Source organism: Dasypus novemcinctus, chromosome 30 (assembly GCF_030445035.2).
Source record: "Dasypus novemcinctus isolate mDasNov1 chromosome 30, mDasNov1.1.hap2, whole genome shotgun sequence".
Lineage (NCBI taxonomy): Eukaryota > Metazoa > Chordata > Mammalia > Cingulata > Dasypodidae > Dasypus > Dasypus novemcinctus.
In genome coordinates, this window is record NC_080702.1 from 41,046,363 (window position 1) to 41,065,495 (window position 19,133).

Below are 19,133 nucleotides of genomic sequence, written 5' to 3' on the forward strand. Positions count from 1 at the left end.
CCTACCTTATATCACCCTTGGAAAGAAGTAACTAAGTTAATCCCATACTTGAAAAGTGGGATATTTTTCTATCGCCTTGTAACAGAAATATCTATATACATTTTAAAAAAATTTTTCTGCGTGAGAGATTTGTTTCTTCTTATTTATTTAATCAATAATTTATTAATATCAGGATTGACTCATGACATTTATTTCATACTTTGGGTTGTGATACAATACTACTTTTCTTGTTTAATTTATTCCACTTTTGACAATGGGAGAACTATCAGCTATACTCTGCATCTCTACTATAACCCCATCATTGAGAGTTTGATTTTAGTACCTATTTACTTTTTGGTACTACAAGTTGTGCCAGTTACTTCTTGCATATTTCTCTCCTAGAGTCAACAATTTCTCCAAGAAGATACTTATTGGATAATGGTAATAAATTCCAAGTTTTGAGCTCCATGCTCTTAGCCTTCTAGGGCTTCTCTGCAGAGAGCATCAGGAAATATATGTGTGTGGCATACTAAGCTTGTATGTACACATGTATAGAAATATGTCTCCATACACTCTATATCTATATTTATCTATACATAAGTTCATAACTCTAAACCATTATCCCATAGAACATTCTAACCTCCTCACCTTGTTTATCTGTAAGCTCCTACTTCACAGTATGAAAAACATTCCCTCATCTGTCAACTATCTATGAAACTTGATTCCAGTGTAAGTGCATGGATGTATTAGAATTGTTAATCCATATATGGAGGAATGCTACATTATTAATTAGAGTGCTGTACTTTTGCAGTTTCTTTTTACTTTATTTTACATACTTCATTCATATCCAAATTATTACTTTCAGTACATTTGCTCCCATCCCCTCCGGTAAGGACAAGTTATGCATTTGTAATATGCTAGTGAGATTTGCAACATTTTCATTCTATCTGGGATTCGCTTGACTTGTAAATGTTTTTTTCATTTGCATACATATGGTTCACTCTCTGTGCTGTCAAGTTCTCTGGGTTTGAAACCCTGCATAATGTCAGGCTGCAGATAGTTCTGGATGTTTTCTAACAACCCTGTAGCAGGAGCTGACTCTAGGAGCTCTTTACTCCACTGCCATCTTGCTTGTTGCCTCACAGCATTTTTAAAGAACTAGAAAGATTAACTATGAAATTTATTTGGAAGGAATGGAGTTCCTGAATGGCGAAAGACATATTGAAAAAGAAAAATGAAAGTGGAAATATCACACTACCTGACTTTAAAACACACTACAAATCTATAATGATTAAAATGGAATGGTATTGGCACAAGGATAGACATACTAAACAATGGAACCAAATTTACAGTTCCGATATAGATCCTCACATATACAGTCATCTAATATTCAACAAGGATAATGAGGCCACTCAACTGGGAGAAAATGGGCCCTTCAACAAATAGTGCCTGGAGAATTGGATATCCATATGCAAAAGAATGCAAGATGATTACCATTTCACACTTTATACAAAAACAAAGTCATGATGGATCAAAGATCTAACCCCAGTTACTGGTGCTCCAGAGGGCTATGGAGAAACACAGGTTCTACGGTCATGACAGATGGCTCTAGTATTCAGTGCTTTGCTAGTGGGCCCTACTTTGGAATATGTGTTTCTGAATGTGATGACGTTGTACTCAGATGTGACCTCTGTACACATGACTCTTCTGTCACTTTTACTGAACCTGTGGTTGGCACTGGGATTGGTTGTATGTTCAGGAGACTTGAATCTCTGGACTGTCCATGTGCCAGCTGGACTCTGAGCCTCAACAGAGCTAGAGTTGCAACACCTATACTCCAGTTCGTTAGACTTACCTAGGCCAGTTGGCAGGGAGTTGAGAATGGTCAACCACCACACCAGGGAACCAAGGGAGTCTATAACTGAAAGCAGAAGAATTGCATTCATGAGGATGTGGGATCTAAGGCCCTCTTGTTTTATAGGTGGAGTGGACATCTCCATCCTAGGGTCCACAGGATTGAGGAATATAATATTGCTTGGAATTGACTTCCTGATATTCTATCATAGAACTTTTGTGACCCTAGCAATGGAAATAACTGTATCATTGATGTGGAGATGGTGGCCATGGGAGTTACTGAGGCCAGGTAGAGGGAGGAAAAGATGATATGGGGCATTTTTAGGACTTGGAGTTATCCTGGATGATGCTGCAGGGACAAATGCAGGACATTTTATATCTTGCCATAACCCACTGGATGTACTGGGGAGAGTGTGCACTACAATGGAAACTGCGGTCCGTGAAGTGTGGCAGTGCTTCATGGTGCATTCACCAAACACAATGAATGTGCCTTACTAATGAAAGGGGATGTGCTGTGGGAGGGGCAGAGGGTTGGGACATGAGGTATACGGGAACCACTTACGCATTTTAAAGTGATGTTTTGGGCAATCAATTTATCTTTTTTTTTAAAAAAAGGACAATAATAAAAATAAAAATAATTAAAAATATTAAAACTTCAACTAGGCCTTGAACTGCATGGTGCCTGACAGTTACCTCCTGAGATGATCCGTGTTGCTTAAATGTGGCCACTCTCTAAGCCTAACTCAGTAGGTAAATGCTTTACCATGCCCAGCATGAGACATGACACCCAGGGATGAGCCTTTCTAACACTGAAAGATTACTGCCATCACCAGCTATTGATGCGTCTAGGAAAAAGACCTCAATAAAAGGGGGAAATGGTAAAGGCAAATGAGTTTATATGACTAAAACATTTCAAAATGAGTCTGGAAGTCATCAGAGGGGTCATGATTGTGCACATCTTAGCAGGGTCTCAAAAATAGCTAAAGCAGATAAGAACCCAAGTAGGGGTGCTCCTGAGGGCTATGGACACACCAAGGTCATATGGTCATGACAGATGGTTCTGGAGTTTGGTGCCTTGCCAGTGTGTCTAACAATGGAATTTGTGCTCCTGAGTGTTATGGAGATGGATTCATATGTGACCTTTCTACAGGTGCCTCTTCTGTCAGTATTACTGAACCTGTTGGTGCTGGGGTTGATGTATGCTCAGGAGATTTGAATCTCTGAACTGTCCATGGGCATTTAGACCCTGAGCCTCAGCAGAGTTGCAAACATACTCTCCAATTCATTGGATGTACACAGGTCAGGTAACATGGAGATGAGTATGGTAAACTACCATACCAGGCAAACAAGAGAATATACAACTGCATGCTGGAGAGAATCACATCCATTAGGATGTGGTATCTAAGCCCCCCTCTCAATTTAGAAGTTGAGTGAACACCACCACCCCAGATTCCACAGGATAGATTAATTAACTATGGATTAGAGTGAACTTACAGGTATTCTACTATAGAATTATTGTGACTCTAGAAATGGAAGAAGTAGTATCATTAATGTGGAGACAGTGGCCACGGGGTTTGCTGAGGGCGGAGAGGGAAGGAGAGGTGTGATATGAAGGCAGTTTCAGGACTTGAATTTGTCCTGAACGTTATTGCAGGGACAGATACAGGGCATTATATATCCAGCCATAACTCCCTGAATGGACTGGGGGAGTGTACCAACTACAATGTAAACTGTAATCCTTGCAATGTAGCAGTCCTCCAAAATATATTCATCAAATCCATTTAATGTTCAACACTCAAGAAAGAGGTTATTGATGTGAGAGGAGTGGGGGGTGAGGGTGGGAATCTCACATTTTTTATGTAACATTTTGCGTGATCCATGTAACTTTTAAAAAACAATAAAAAATAAATAATACAATTTCAATAATACAATTAGGACAATTTCCCATCAGTACAATTACCTACACATATCTATTGGTATATAAAAATATATAAATAAAGTTCACAATTTTTGTAATTAAAATACATGCATGCAATAATGACACATATATTTCAAATAAAATAGTTATACTTGAAAAATAAATATTAATTTGTAAGTTCCTATTACCAGATAACACAGAATAAAGGAAATATCTTACTGAATTTTCAATGCTAATCAACATACTCTTTTCACAGTTCTTTGAGTTCTGTCTTTTAAGACTGTAAGCCCATTTTAGCAGATAACACAAATAAAATAAGTATCTCATTCACTTGTCACATGTAAACAATGTAGTGTTTTCACAGTTCACTAAGTGTCTCTGTGTTATAACACAAATTGTAAGGCCATATTAGTAGATAAAGTTAAAGCAGTACTACATTGCTTTCAATATAGTGATTTCACAGTTCACTGATAGATTTCTGTGTTTTATAATTGACTTTAAGTCCATTTAACCAGATAACACTAATAAAGGAAGTATTTACTTAGTTTTAAAATCTAATCTATACAGTGCTTTCAGAGCTCACTAAGTGAGTTTATTGTTTTAACATAGATTCCAAGTCCACATTAGCATATAACAGTGAATAAAGAGAATATCTTGATTAGTTTTCAAAACATCATTATAGTATTTTTACAGTTCATTAAGTGAGTTCTGTCTTTTAAATTTTTAAATCAGATTTTGAAGATTACACTGAATATAGAAAGTATATTACTGAGTTTACAAAGCTAAAAAATATTGTGCATTCACAATTCAGTAAATGTGTTCTGGGTTGTAACGCTGATTGTCTATATCAAGAGATAAGACTGTATAAAGCAAGTAACCTATCTACATTCAAAACTAATCAATACAGTGTTTTAACAAATAAAAATGCTGGAGAATTCAAAATAGTCACAGATAAACAGAAATTAAGTTAGTATACCAATAAGCAACCTGCCATTCAAGAAATACTGAACAGGGTGAAGCATGTTAAAAGGAAAGAAAAAAGGAGAGAAAGAGATTTGAAGAAGAGTCTAAGAAAAAAAATATTCAAAAAGATTAAATATCCACATATGACATACACAAACCCCTAGAAAGTTTGGCTAATGTAAGTAATTCCTTGACAGTAATAATGCTAAATATGATTGGATTAACTCAACAGTCAAGAGACACTGATTGGAAAAATGGATAAGGAAATATAAACCATCAATATGCTGTCTACAAGAAATCAACCTTAATTTATAGCAGAGTGGTCATGTAGTATTTGTCCTTCACTCCCTGGCTTGCTTCACTCAATATAAGGTCTTCAAGACTCATCCATGTTATCCCATGTGTTAGTACTGTATTCCTTCTTACAGCTGAGTAGTATTCCATTGTGTTTATCCATTCATCTATTGATGGGCTTTTGGGTTGATTCCAACTTTTGGTAATAGTGAATAATGTGACTATGAACATTGTTGTGCATATATTACTTCATGTTCTTGTTTTCAGTTCTTCTGCGTATATATACAGCAGTGGAATTGCTGAGTCATATGGCACATCTAAGACTATTTTGGTGAGGAACCACCCAACTATCCTCCGGAATGGCTGGATCTTCTACATTCCCATCAGCAGTGGATGAGGTTTCTCATTCCACCACATTCAGACCAACACTTGTAGTCTTCTGTATTATTAATAGCCACCAGTCTAATGGGTGTAAATCTCTTTGTAGTTTTATTTCCACTTCCCTAAAGCTAGTGATGTTAGTATCCTTTCATTCACTTTATAGCAATTTGTATATCCTTTTATGTACTTTTTATGTGCTTTTTAGTAATTTGTTTAACAATGGAAAAAATTGTATCATAGATATGTAAATGGTGGCCATGGGAGTTGCTGAGGGCAGGGAGAGGGAGGAAGATTGTGGCATGGGGCAATTTTGGGACTTGAAATTATCCAGAATGACATTGCAGGGCCAGATGCAGGACATTATTTATCTTGCCCTAACCCACTGGATGAATTGGGAGAGAGGGTGCACTACAAGGTAGACTCCGTTTCGTGCAGTGTGGCAGTGCTCCAGGATATATTCACCAAATGCAATGAATATGCATCCCTGATGAAAGGGGATGTTGATGTGGGCAGAGTGGAGGTTTGGGGAGTTGCCTATATGGGAAACTCTTAAGTATTTTAATGTAATATTTAGAGCGATCTATTTATCTTTTTTAAAAAGCCAATTAAAATAAATAAATACATACATAAACAAACAAATAAATAATTATACCATCTCCGATGAGATATCCTCACAAAAACAAAACAGAATAAAATTAATTAATTAATTAATTAATTAAAAACAACAACAAAAAGAAACCCACCTTAGACTCAGGGATTCAGCATCTGAAAGTGAATGGCTAAAAAACTATTTTAAAGCAAAGAACTACCAAATAAAGCAGCAGTAGCTATATGAATTTTGAACAAAATACTCTTTAAATTATTTTAAGAGCTAAAGATGGACTCTATATTAGTATCTATATACTATCTATAGATATCTATAGATATATACTATCTATATACTATCTATATTAGTATCTATATTAGTTATCTTTCAAGAAGAAAGAAGAGTCATAAACATTTATGCACCTAACCAAGAGACCTCAAAATTCATAAGGCAAAAACTGGAAAAACTAAGAAAGAGATGCTTCTATAATCATTTTGGGGGACTTTAAGACACCATTATCATGATTAGAGAAAATGTCTCAACATAGAATCAATAAAGAAACAAACACTCTGAATAATATATTAGTGTGTCAGGACTAATAGACATACACAGAACTGTACATCCAAATACAGCAGGATAAACTTTCTTCTTGAGTGCACATGGACCGTTCTCCAATATAGACAACATTCTAAGCCAAAGAACAACTCTCATCGCATTCAGAAAGATTGAAAATATAAGAAATAATTTACGTGACTAAAAAGGAATCAAGCTTGGAATTAACAAGGGTCAGAAAACCAGAGTAGGCACAAAGAAATGCAAATTAAACCACACTCTACAACAAACACTGGGCAAGAGGAAATTACAAAAGAAATTAGTAACTACCTTGAAACAAATGAAAATGACAATACAACATATCAAACTTAATGGGTTGCAGCAAAATCTGTAATGAAAAGGAAATTCATATCCATAAATGCATATATATAAAAGAAGAAAGCTAAAATTGAAGACATACCTGCACACCTGGGAATTAGAAAAACAACAACAAACACCAAATGAAGTAGAAAGATGAAAGCAAAACTAAATGACATATAAAATAAAAAGGCACTAGAATAAATTTGCAAAACCAAAAGCTGATTTTTTGAGAAGATCAATAAAATTGACAAATTCTTAGCTAGTCCAATAAAGAAAAAAAGAGAGAAGATGAAGATACAGAAAATAAGAAATGAGGAAGGGGAAATCACCACTGTCCCCACAGAAATAAATTATAACATAAGGGGATACTTTGAAAAACTATATGCCAACAAGAAGTTTAACTCAGAGGAAATGGACAAATTCTTAGAAACACACACAGAGTCTACCTTGATGAAAGAAGAAATTGATGAATTTAACAGAAACATCACAAATAAAGAGATAGAATCTGTCATCAAAAACCTTCCAAGTAAGAAGAGCCCAGGTGTAGACATCTTCACAGGTGAATTCTACCAAAATTTCTGTAGAGAACTAACACCAACCTTGCTTAAGCGCTTCGAGATAATAGAAGTAGAAGGAAATTGCCTAACACATTCTATAATGTCAACTTTACCTTAATAACAAAGCCAAAAAGATATACCACAAGAAAGGAAAATTATTGGCCAATCTTTCTAATTAACCTAGATGTTAAAATCCTCTACGAAATACCTGCTAATAGTGTTCAACAGTACATCAAATGAATTATACACCATGATCAAGTGGGTTTCATCCCTGATAAGCAAGGATGGTTTAAATTTTTAAAAAATCAATCAATTTAATACATTGCATAAACAGATAAAAAAATCAAATGATCACCTCTATAGACACAGAAAAAGCATTCGACAAAATACAGCACACTATCCTGATAAAAGCACTGCAAAGGAACATAATAGAAGGAAACTGCATCAAAATGACCAAGGTCATATATGAAAAACTCACAGCTAACATCATATGCAATGCTGAAATCCTCAAAGTTTACCCTCTAAGATTGGGAACAAGACAAGAATGCCCACTACCACTGCTCTTATTTAATGTTATGGCAGAAGTACTTACCTGAGCACTTAGGCAATTAAAAGACATAAAAGGCATCCGAATTGGAAAGGAAGAAATCAAAGTTCCGTTATTTGCAGATGACATGATCCTATACAGGGAAAGCCCTGAGAAATCTACATCAAAGCTTCTAGAGCTTATAAATGATTTCAGTAATGTCACAGGTTCAATGCACTAAATCAATAGCATTTCTGTACATCAAATAATGAGCAATTTGAGAGGAAATCTCAAAAAACATCTCATTTATTAGAGCAAATAAAAGAATCAAATACCTAGGAATAAATTTAATTAAAGATGTAAACAATTACTACAAAGAAAATTACACAACCCTGTTAAAGGAAATCCAACTGTTGTGGACCCTGGAGGAGCAGCGGCAGTCCCCCAGGTGCAACGGCAAGAACCAGGAAGGAAGGAGGGTCCAACAGTGGGCTCCTGATCCTAATGGCTATGCTTTTGAGCCTGTACACCTGCAATAAGAACAAGACCTAGAGTAGCACTGTGTCTGGGAGTTTCCTCCTGACAGCCTTCATGTTACTCAAGTGTGGCCACTCTCACAGCCAAATTCATCATGTAGATGCAGTGCATTCCCCCCAGCGAGGGACATGACACCCGGGGATGAGGCTCCCTGGCACTGAGGGACCACTACCACATACCAGCTGAAGATACAACTAGAAAATGACCTTGAATTAAAGGTTCAATACGGATCAGCAGAATATCCCTGTCTACATATAATAACATGACTTCAAAATGCTGATTGACCTAATGTAAGGGGGAAATGGAAAGGAGAAATGAGATTATAAGGCTGTGAGTCTCTAAAAAAGAGTCTGGAGGTTGTCAGAAGGAATACCCTTGTGCACAACTGAGCAGAGTCTGAGAGACAGACAAAGTAGATACAACCCCAGGTATTGGTTCTTTTGAGGGATAAAGAGACCCACGGTTTCTAGGGTCATGGCAGATGGGGTTCACTGTCATGGCAGATGGCCCTTCTTTGGAGCCTGTGTTTCTGCATGATGGAATTGGACTCAGAGGGGATCTCTTTTCACAAGACTTCCATGCTACTTTATAGGAATTGTAATAGGTGCTGGGGTTTAAGATATATTTAGGGGATTTGAATCTCTGGACTGATAATATGACACCCAGGCCCAGAGCCTCAACAGACTTCAGCTCCTACACTTTGAATTATTGGACTTACCCCACTCAGCTAACATGGAGTTGAAGAAGGTCAACCATCACACCATGGAGCCTAGAGTGTCTACAACTGGAAGAGGGAGGAGTGCATCCAGTATCCATGTGGAATCTAAGCCCCCACTTGACATAGATGTGCAATGGACACAACCAATCCAATGTCCACAGAGAAAATGTGGAATGGGTGTGGGAAGGGTAGCCATGGTGGCTGCTGGGTTTGGGGAATGGGAGGAAGAGATGAGAGGTGGAGCCGGTTACGGGACGTCGAGTTGTCCTGGGTGGTGTTTCACGGACAACTACGGGACATTGTAGATCCCCCCAGGGCCCACTGGATGGAACGTGGGAGAGTGTGGGCTATGATGTGGATCATTGACTATGGGGTGCAGTGATGCTCAGAGATGTTCTTACCAGGTGCAATGGATGTGTCACAATGATGGGAGCAAGTGTTGCTGCGGGGGGAGTGGGGGGTTGGGGCGGTGGGGTTAAATGGGACCTCATATTTTTTTAATGTAATTTTTAAAAATAAATAAATAATTTAAAAAAAAGGAAATCCAAGAAGACTTATTATAAATGTAAGAATATTCCCTCTTCATGGATGGGAAGACAAAACTTCATTAAGATATCTATCCTACCCAAAGTGATCTACACATTTAATACAATTCCCATAGAAATCAACACTGAATTTTTACTGAATTGGAGAAAGTAATTATGAAATTTATTTGGAAGTGCAAGGCACCCGCAAATAGCCAAAGACATATTGCAAAAGAAAAATGAAATCAGAGGAGTCACACTTTGTGTCTTTAAAACATTCTACAAAGATACAGTGGTCAAACTGCATGTTTTTGAAACACGGATAGACATACTGACCAATGGAATCAAATTGAGAGCTCTGATACAGATTCTTACACATAGAGTAATCAGATATTCAATAAGACCATCAAACAGACTCAACTGGGATAGAATGATCTCTTCAACAAATGGTACTTGAAAAACTGGAATCTTGATATAGAGGGACTCTGGACATAACCATCCTAGGGTCCACAGGATGGAAGAAGAGAGTATGGATTAGAGTGGACTTACTGATATTTGACTATGGATCAATTGTGATTAGTGATGGAAGAAATTGTAGCATTGATGTGAAGAAACTGGTCATGCTAGCTGCAAAGGGTAGGGAGAGGGAAGAAGAGATATGATGTGGGGGCATTTTCAAGCCTTGGAGTTGTCCTGGGTGGTACTGCAGGGACAGATGATGGACACTGTATATCCTGCCATGCCCACTGGGTGGACTGGGAGAGAGCATAATCTACAATGTAAACCACTATACATGTGGTGCAGCAGTGCTTCAAAATGTACTCACCAAATGCAATAAAAGTGCCACGATGATGAAAGAGTTTGTTGATGTGGTAGGAGTGGGGTGCGGGGGATGGGGTTTTTTTCAAGATCTCTTATATTTTTTAATGTAATTTTTAAAAAATAAAGAAGTTAAAAAAGAATAAGAGAGGAACACCATCTCACAATTTATACAAAAATCAACTCAAAATGAATAAAAGATCTAAATATAAGAGCCAAGACCGTAAAGACCTTGGGAGATAATCTAGTGAAGCATCTACAGGACATTGTAATAAGAAATGGTTTCATGAAGTTCACATCCAAATCATGAGCAGCAAAAGAACAAATAGATCACTGATACCTCCTCAAAATTACAAATTTTGCACCTCAAAGTAGATTGTTAGAAAGTGAAAAGACATCCTACACAATGGGAGACAATATTTGGTAATCATATTTCTGATAGGATCTTAATATCCAGCATATATAAAGAAAAAAAAATCTCAAAAAACAAAAAGAAAAACAGCTCATCTAAAAATGGTCAAGTGATTTGAATAGACATTTCTCCAAAGAAGATATACAAATGGCTAAATAGGACATGAAATGATCCTCAAAATCACTAGCTATTAGATCAAAACTACAAAGAGATACCATGTTACACCCATTAGACTAGTGGCCATTAAGTTTATATGGCTAAGAGAATTCAAAGTGAGCTGGGAGTTCATCAGAGAGGTAACATATATGCGAGTCTCACCACGATCTCATCCACAGTCAAAGTAAACACTACCTCAAATAGCGGGGCTCCTGAGTTCTCCTGAGGAACCAAGTCCTACAATCATGGTGGATAGCTCTGGAGTTTTGTGCCTTGCCAGTGGGCTCTACTTTGGAATTTGTGTTTCTGATTGTGACTGAGTTGGCTCAGATATGACTTCTCTGCACATACCTCTTTTGTCCCTTTTATTGAACCTATAGTTGGGGCTGAAGGTGGTAGGTTTATGTCCAAGAGACTTGAATCTCTAGGCTGTCCATGTGCCACCTGGGCCCTGAGTCACAGCATAATTGCTACACCTACACTCCATATGATTGGAATCACCAGGGACAGCTAACGAGGAGGTGAGGAAGGACAACAACCACACCAAGGAATCAAGAGGGTCTACAGCTGCAAGGAGAATCCCATTTATCAGCCATATGGGATTGAAGCTCCCTCTCAACTAGAGGTAGAATGGGCATCACCAATCCGGAATCCTCAGGATTAGTGAAAAATATGGGCTAAAGTGGACTTACTAGTATTCTCCTACAGACTTATTGTGATGTTAGTAATGGAAGAAATTATATCATTGATGTAGAGACAAAGGCCACTGGAGGTGCTGAAGGCAGGGGTAGGAAAAAAGAGGTGTAATATGGGGGCATTTTCACAAATGGGAATTGACCTAAATGACATTGCAATAACAGATACAGGCCATTATATATCCTGCTATAACCTCCAGAATTGAGTGGGAGAGAGTGTTTACTACAATGTAAACTGTAATATGGGTTTAGTGGCCATGCTCCAAAGTGTGTTCATCAGTTGCAATGAAAGTACCACACTAATGAAAGACATTGATAATGTGGGGAAAAATCTAAATCTCTTTTTGGAATTCATAAGTACTATCCAACTGCCACACAGGTCTTTCAGCATTTCATACCCATGAGCCTCATTAATGAAGTATTCTTTTTTCTCTCTGCTCCATAAGCTGTTCAGTTCTCTGGAGGTAAGAAAGAAAAACACAATGCAAACTTGTGCCTGTTTAGATCCTTAGGAGACAGCCATTCAGAGGGTTATGGCAGGATATATAATGTCCTACATCAGTTGATGCGATATCGTTCAGGGCAACTCCAAGTCCCTAAATGCCCCTATATCACACCTTTTTCAAACTCCCTGCCCTCAGGAAATCCCATGGTCACTGTCTCCACAACAATGATACAATTTCTTCCATTCCTAGAGTAACAATAATTCTATAGTAGAATACAAGTAAGTCCACTCTAATCCATATTTTATTCCTCTGTCCTGAGGACATTGGGGTGGGAGTACCCACTGACCTTCAAATCAAGAGGGGTCTTAAAACATGCAACATGTCCAAAAATAAAGTTCAAAATGACATTAAAAAAATAAGTAAATAAATCAAGAGGGGTCTTAGATCTCCCATGACTGGTGAATGGTATTCTGCTTTTGACTGTAGTCTCTTTCGGTTCCTTGGTGTGGTGGTTGACTGATCTCACCTCCTTTTTAGCTGACCTGGGTTATTCCAAAGAACTGGAGAGTAAGTTTTCCAACTCTGCTGAGGCTTAGGGTCCAACTGGCACATGGACAGTCCAGAGATTAAAGTCTCCTGGGCATACACCAACCCCAACACCAACCAGAAGTTCAGCAAATGTGACAGAAGAGGCATGTATAGAGAAGTCACATCTGAGTCTACCGCCATCACAGTCAGGAGCACAAATTCCAAAGTAGGGCCCACTGGCAAGGCACTAAACTTCAGAAATACCTGCCATGACCATAGCACCTGGACGTCTCTGTAACCAACAGGAGAATCATTACTTGGAGTCGTATCTACTTTGGCTGTCTCTGAGTTCCTGCTGAGACATGCATAAGTGTGACCCATCTGATGAACTCCTGACTCATTTTGAGGTCTCTTAATCATATGAACACATTTGTCTTTATCATTTCTATCTTTTATTTAAGGTCTTTTACTAGTTGCATCTCAAACTGGTGCTTTGTTTTAAACCCTCAGCACTAGGGAGGCTCATCCCCAGTACTCATGTTCCACAGTGGGCTGAAGGTAATGCATTTACATGCCAAGTTTGGCTTAGAGAATTGCCACATTTGAGCAATATGGAGGGATTCAGGAGGTAAATCTTAGGCATCCTGCAACTCCAGGCCAAGTTGAAATTTTAAGCACACGGGATCGTAAGCATAGTCATCAGTATCAAGGTCCCACCCCTGGGCCATTCTTCTTCAATAGTCTTAGCCCTTGCACCTGGAGGATTGTTGCTCTTCCACTGGAGAATGCAACAAAGCTCTCCAGGATGGGAACTCAGCATTCACTCATTTGTAGTGTGAAATTTTATCCACTATGTCAATACCCAATGAATATCTGAACATTTCTATATACCCTATATGCATCCCCTGGAAAAATCCCTCCCACCCATGCATCCCCGTCAATGACATCCCACACAAATGCTCCTACCCTGCCATAGAATACCCCTCTGAGGTCCAAAACTTCTTCAAAAATGAAACATAATATATCGCTAAATTATATTAATAGGTAAATGAAATTGTAATGATAGGTTTTAGATTAGAAATAAAATACATAATAATTTAGAAAAACTAAAATAAAGTAAAAAATAAATTGAGGTATTGAAAAAATGAAAAATATCATAAAAAATGCTTGGCATTTTACCTTTCTTTATTGTAAGAGGTCTTGCCCTCTATGTACAGTGTCAAGACAATCTCTTCCATTTCTTCCTCAATGTCTTACATCTTTTTTTAAAAAAATATTTATTTATTATTATTATTATTATTTTTTAATTACATTAAAAAAAATATATGAGGTCCCATTCAACCCCACCACCCCCGCCCCCCACTCCCCCCACAGCAACACTCTCTCCCATCATCGTGATACATCCATTGCACCTGGTAAGTTCATCTCTGAGCATCACTGCACCCCATAGTCAATGGTCCACATCATAGCCCAGACTCTCTCACGTTCCATCCAGTGGGCCCTGGGGCAATTACGGGACACTGTAGATCTTACATCTTTTTTGTATTATTTTGTCTTCAAAAAAGTTTTAGGTTGCAGTAAAGTCACTTACAGAATACAGGAGACGCCCACAGAACCAACGTCTTCCCCATCTTCCTATCTCCTCAGCAATGATCTTTCTACATGTGGATGCTTCATTTACTACAATTAATGTACAAATATTGAAGCATAACTACTAAGCATGGTTACAAATGGTTTATATTATGGTTTACATTTTATATTGTACACTTTCATACATTTTTGATTACATTATGCTTTACATTATGGTTTTCATTTTAGACCATATACTTCACCTCCACTTTATCATAGATTTTGCCCATATGGGTGATGCCTCACAACATTCCTCTATCCTTTCTTTCCTTTAAGCTTATCTTCCAGTCTCTAGCTCTCTGAGACAGCTCAATTTGCTTATTTCATATCAGAGAAGTCATGCATTTGTCTTTCAATGCCTGACTTGCTTCACGCAATATGAGGGCCTCAAGTTTCATCCATGTTATCCCGTGTATTAGTTTGTTTTGTTTTGTTTTTTACATATACAGGACCTCTATATTCTATACTTTCTTTAGATGTCCAGAATTCCAGGGACCTCCTTATTTAATATTGTTCCTCTAGAATTTGCTTCTATTGGAAAATCAGGTCTTGGTAGTGGTGGACGGAATCATTGTCCCTAGGTTTGAAACATACTCACTGAGACACTAGCTACATTATCATGATGCAGTATAAGAGGTAAGGCTCTGTTACAGTTTTCGACTGTGTCCCAGTTGAAATGATGTTCCTTGGAACTGAGGATGTTTATTCTCACTTCACCCACTCTGGGCAGTTAATCTTCAATTAACAGTGTTCATCTTTTCTAAATTTCTCATGATAGGTTCCCAAAATAATTATTCTACTCACAAAATGTAATACAATTTAACAGATCTGAGCTCACTCAAAATAAGTCTTGTTCTCCTTCTATAAACATACATTTCATGGTTTACAGATAGTAACTAAGTCTCCAAATTCTCCAGGATAAAAACAACAAAAACAATCTAGTTTTTCCCTCTGTGACCTGGTATTTATCCCACACTGAATTTATGGAAGTGTCTTTAGCTGAAATCTATGTTTTACAGACTCTTTCCAAGTTTTCCTTTAAAAAAAAAAAACTAAACTGCAGTTAAGTTTCACCGATAGCAGACAATATGATGTTTTTTTTCTTGTAGCCATTTATTTATAGATTATTATGGAATAAATATAGTTTCCCATGAGAACAAATGTATACCCTCAGTTTAGAGTGAATCATTATTGTTTCCACGTATTTTAGGGTCCTGGAGAAGAGTAAAAATCTACTGACAAAACCAGGAATGCATTTTTTTTTAAATAAAAATAGAAAATGCAGGAATGGAGATATAAGAAAGGACCTAGGTAAGAACATAAGTTCCAGGAGAATATAAAAGATTCATGAACGTCTCTATCACTCACAGTTGGCATGTGCTTAATAAAAATCTTATCTTATGAATCAATATAATAGCTAGGTATTTAGAAAGGCAACAGGGGAAGTTCTAGGGGATTTTGAAAGATATGCAATCACCCTCTGTCCATAAATACACTCAAAGTGCAAGTAAGTTTGGCATCCACCATCGAGTCTTCATGAAACGGTATGAAGTCACTAGGGTACATGGCTCTAAGCAGCATTTTCTCCCACTTTCTGTCTTGTTTTTCTGTCATCCAGTAAATGGGGAAAGTGTTGCTACTAACCATAGACTCTAGTTTTGATTACAGTTTACACTCTGTCTCACACAACTTTATAGGTTATGTCAAAATGTATAATGGCCTGTTTCCATCATTGCATTGTCATGCAGGAGAAGTCCAATGTCTCCAATATGACCCTACATTACTCCTATTCTTCCCTGTCCCTCTCCTCAGAGCCTCTTGTGGCCACTGCCTTTATATCAATGATGAAAGTTCTTCCATTGCCTGAATAATAAGTGTACTTATAATGATCAGTGGTCTAAAGTCAGAATTCTTAAAAGCTTATATTTTGGAAAGATATTTCACTTTGACAATAGCCTTTCCTATGAACAATTTTGCACAAGAACTGATTCCACAATAAATATTTGAATGTTACATTTTTAATTAAAAAAACATAGCTTAGGAAAAAAAATATAAGTCTTGCAGGGCATCAGTCTGGGAATTGATACATCAAATTGTTTGGAGTGATAACACCAGTGATTCTATTTCCACTGGATAAATATACACAATTGTATATGTATAGCTTGAAAAAAAAAGATTCATTTTTAATTCACAATATATTGTTTGCTGTATCATCTAAAGAAAGCACCTAGGAAATATTTTGACAAACTGAATGATTTTTGTGATAAATGATTTTACTGAGAATCCTAATTCAAGTAATGTTGAAATAAGGTGGGGCTCTTACTTTCACTGGAGAGAATTCCAGACAGAAATGAAAGGCTGAATATTTTTAATAATCAGATAATGGTGCAAACAAAACAAAGATATTATATAATACCGTGTGAATTAAATATCTTTCCCTGAAGATTGCAGTTCTGATGTGCATATGACACATCATAGTCTGAACTTGTGTGGCAATAAATTACAGTTGAAAATAAATTCATTGCTTTCCCAAAGAATGCAAAGTGAATACAAAATATAACCAATTATGAATATTTTTTAAAAATGTCAATTGGCTCAGAGAAATCACTGATTCCAAAATGCCACTCTGGTGTGCCATTTTTAGTCATAGCACAGACATTTCTTTATGAATGAAGTATTCACCTTTGTCTACCACAGAAAGAAAAGAGCAAGCCTACATAAAAATCTGAAATGATGTCCTAATATCTGGGTTTAATAGTAGAATAATATATAGTGGGAAATGGGGAAAACACACACTGCTTTTTATGATCTGTGTATGTGGACTATTATTGTAGGGAGTGCTGAAAGAAATTTCCAGAAAATTTCCTCAACTATGAAAATAATTTTTAAATGTCAACCTTACATCACTGGAAGAATGATAGAAAGTATTGAGACCATGAATGTTTGAAAAATCAGAGATTGTGTTGTTGATTGCAATCTCACTTAACTTATGATCGGGAATGTGCAGGAGAAAGGCACATATTAGAGATGGAATTGGGTTATTGTAAACCAGGCAGATGATGTCTGCAGTTCAGGAAGGACCTCTTTCAGGAACCAGTGAATGGACACTTGTTAGCTAATACACAGTCTTTGCTATGAGAGCTTATTTTTCACTAAAACTGTAAAACACAAGCAGTTTCTTTCATCTGGCATGCCTGCAGTACATCTTTATTCATCCAGAATCTGCTATAATTTATATATACTGCATCTCCTGTATGAAATACATTACTACTGAAAATCCAGGCAACAGTTTTTGCTTTCAAACTTAATTTCAGGGAATACAATGAGAGAACACATGATGTGAAATAATAAAAAAGAATCAGGTGTCCTTGGTATATAAAAATTAAATAAATAGAATTCTGTTATTAGGAAAACAACGAATTATCTCTCTATACACTTATAAAGTATCTAGGGTTTGACCTCTTAATCGTGAGCACTTTTGTAAACTTGAGACAAAGTATAATTTTATAGACAGAGTGATTCTCATCTTTTTAAATGTCTGCTTTATGTCCTTGTTTCTAAGACTGTAGATAAACGGGTTCAGCATGGGAGTGACAACAGTGTACATCACTGAGGCTATTGCATTTGCCCTTGAGTTTTGAGAAACAGCAGAGCTAATATATACTCCAAGACCTGTACCATAAAACAAGGTCACTACTGAGAGGTGAGACCCACAAGTAGAAAATGTTTTATACTTGCCCTCGGTTGTAGAAATTCTCAAAATAGAGGATATATTTTTATAGTAAGAGAAAAGGATCCCAGTGAGTGGAATAACACCCAGAAGTCCAGATGCAAAATATATCACTAGGTCATTGAGGAAGGTGTCAGAACAAGCAAATTGGACCACCTGATTAAGTTCACAGAAAAAGTGGGGGATTTCCAACTCTGTACAAAAAGACAATCGCAAAACCATTAAAACATGTAAAAGTGAGATGAAAACACTCAATATCAAGGAGGTCAGTAGCAGGAGGCCACAGATCTGGGGGTTCATGATGACTGTGTAGTGCAGTGGGTGACAGATGGCCACAAAGCGGTCATAGGCCATTGCAGTCAAGAAGCAGTTATCTAATTGTGCAAAAAGTATGAAAAAATACAACTGGATGAGACAGTTTTCAAAAGTTATGATTTTGCTGCCTATCTGGATGTTCAGCAGCATCTTTGGTACCGTGGTGGAAGTGAAACAGATATCTGTAAAAGACAGGTTAGAAAGGAAGAAGTACATGGGTGTGTGGAGGCGGGAGTCAGTGATGATGGCCAGGATGATGAGCAGATTCCCAATGAAGGTGACCAGGTACATGGCGAGGAACAGGCCAAACAGGAGGGGCTGCACCTCTGTATCTTCTGAGAGCCCCAAGAGGGCAAATTCTAAAACATATGTTTGGTTTTCTGTTTCCATGTAGATGATGAATTTCCTGGAAGAGGTATCAGAGCAATGCAATTTTAGCCACAAGCACTTAGCAGAAAAGTATAATAAATGGTATGGTTTGTACTATAAATATATTAAGTTAATATTTTTACTGTTTTTAGATAGATCTAGTATCTTTATCTGAAAATGTCAGGGAGAACTTATTCTTGCTTCTCCTTGATAGTTTTTCTGACTAGAAATCTTTGTCCTTAATAGAAAACATTTTGTCAAAGCAATATTTTCCATGCTAAATTC

General features: G+C 37.2%; 1 protein-coding gene across 1 annotated transcript; it reads right to left on the reverse strand.

Moving 5' to 3' along the window:
• Positions 1-17,870: 17,870 nt before the first annotated feature.
• LOC105746784 (olfactory receptor-like protein OLF4) lies at positions 17,871-18,879 on the reverse strand. Its single transcript, XM_058290411.1, has one exon. The coding sequence runs from the start codon at positions 18,867-18,869 to the stop codon at positions 17,871-17,873; it is 999 nt and encodes a 332-aa protein (XP_058146394.1). The 5' UTR covers positions 18,870-18,879.
• Positions 18,880-19,133: the final 254 nt, after the last annotated feature.

Excerpts from the sequence above, each read along its gene's own strand:
- LOC105746784 (XM_058290411.1), bottom strand. The coding sequence starts at position 18,869 with ATGGAAACAGAAAACCAAACATATGTTTTAGAATTTGCCCTCTTGGGG.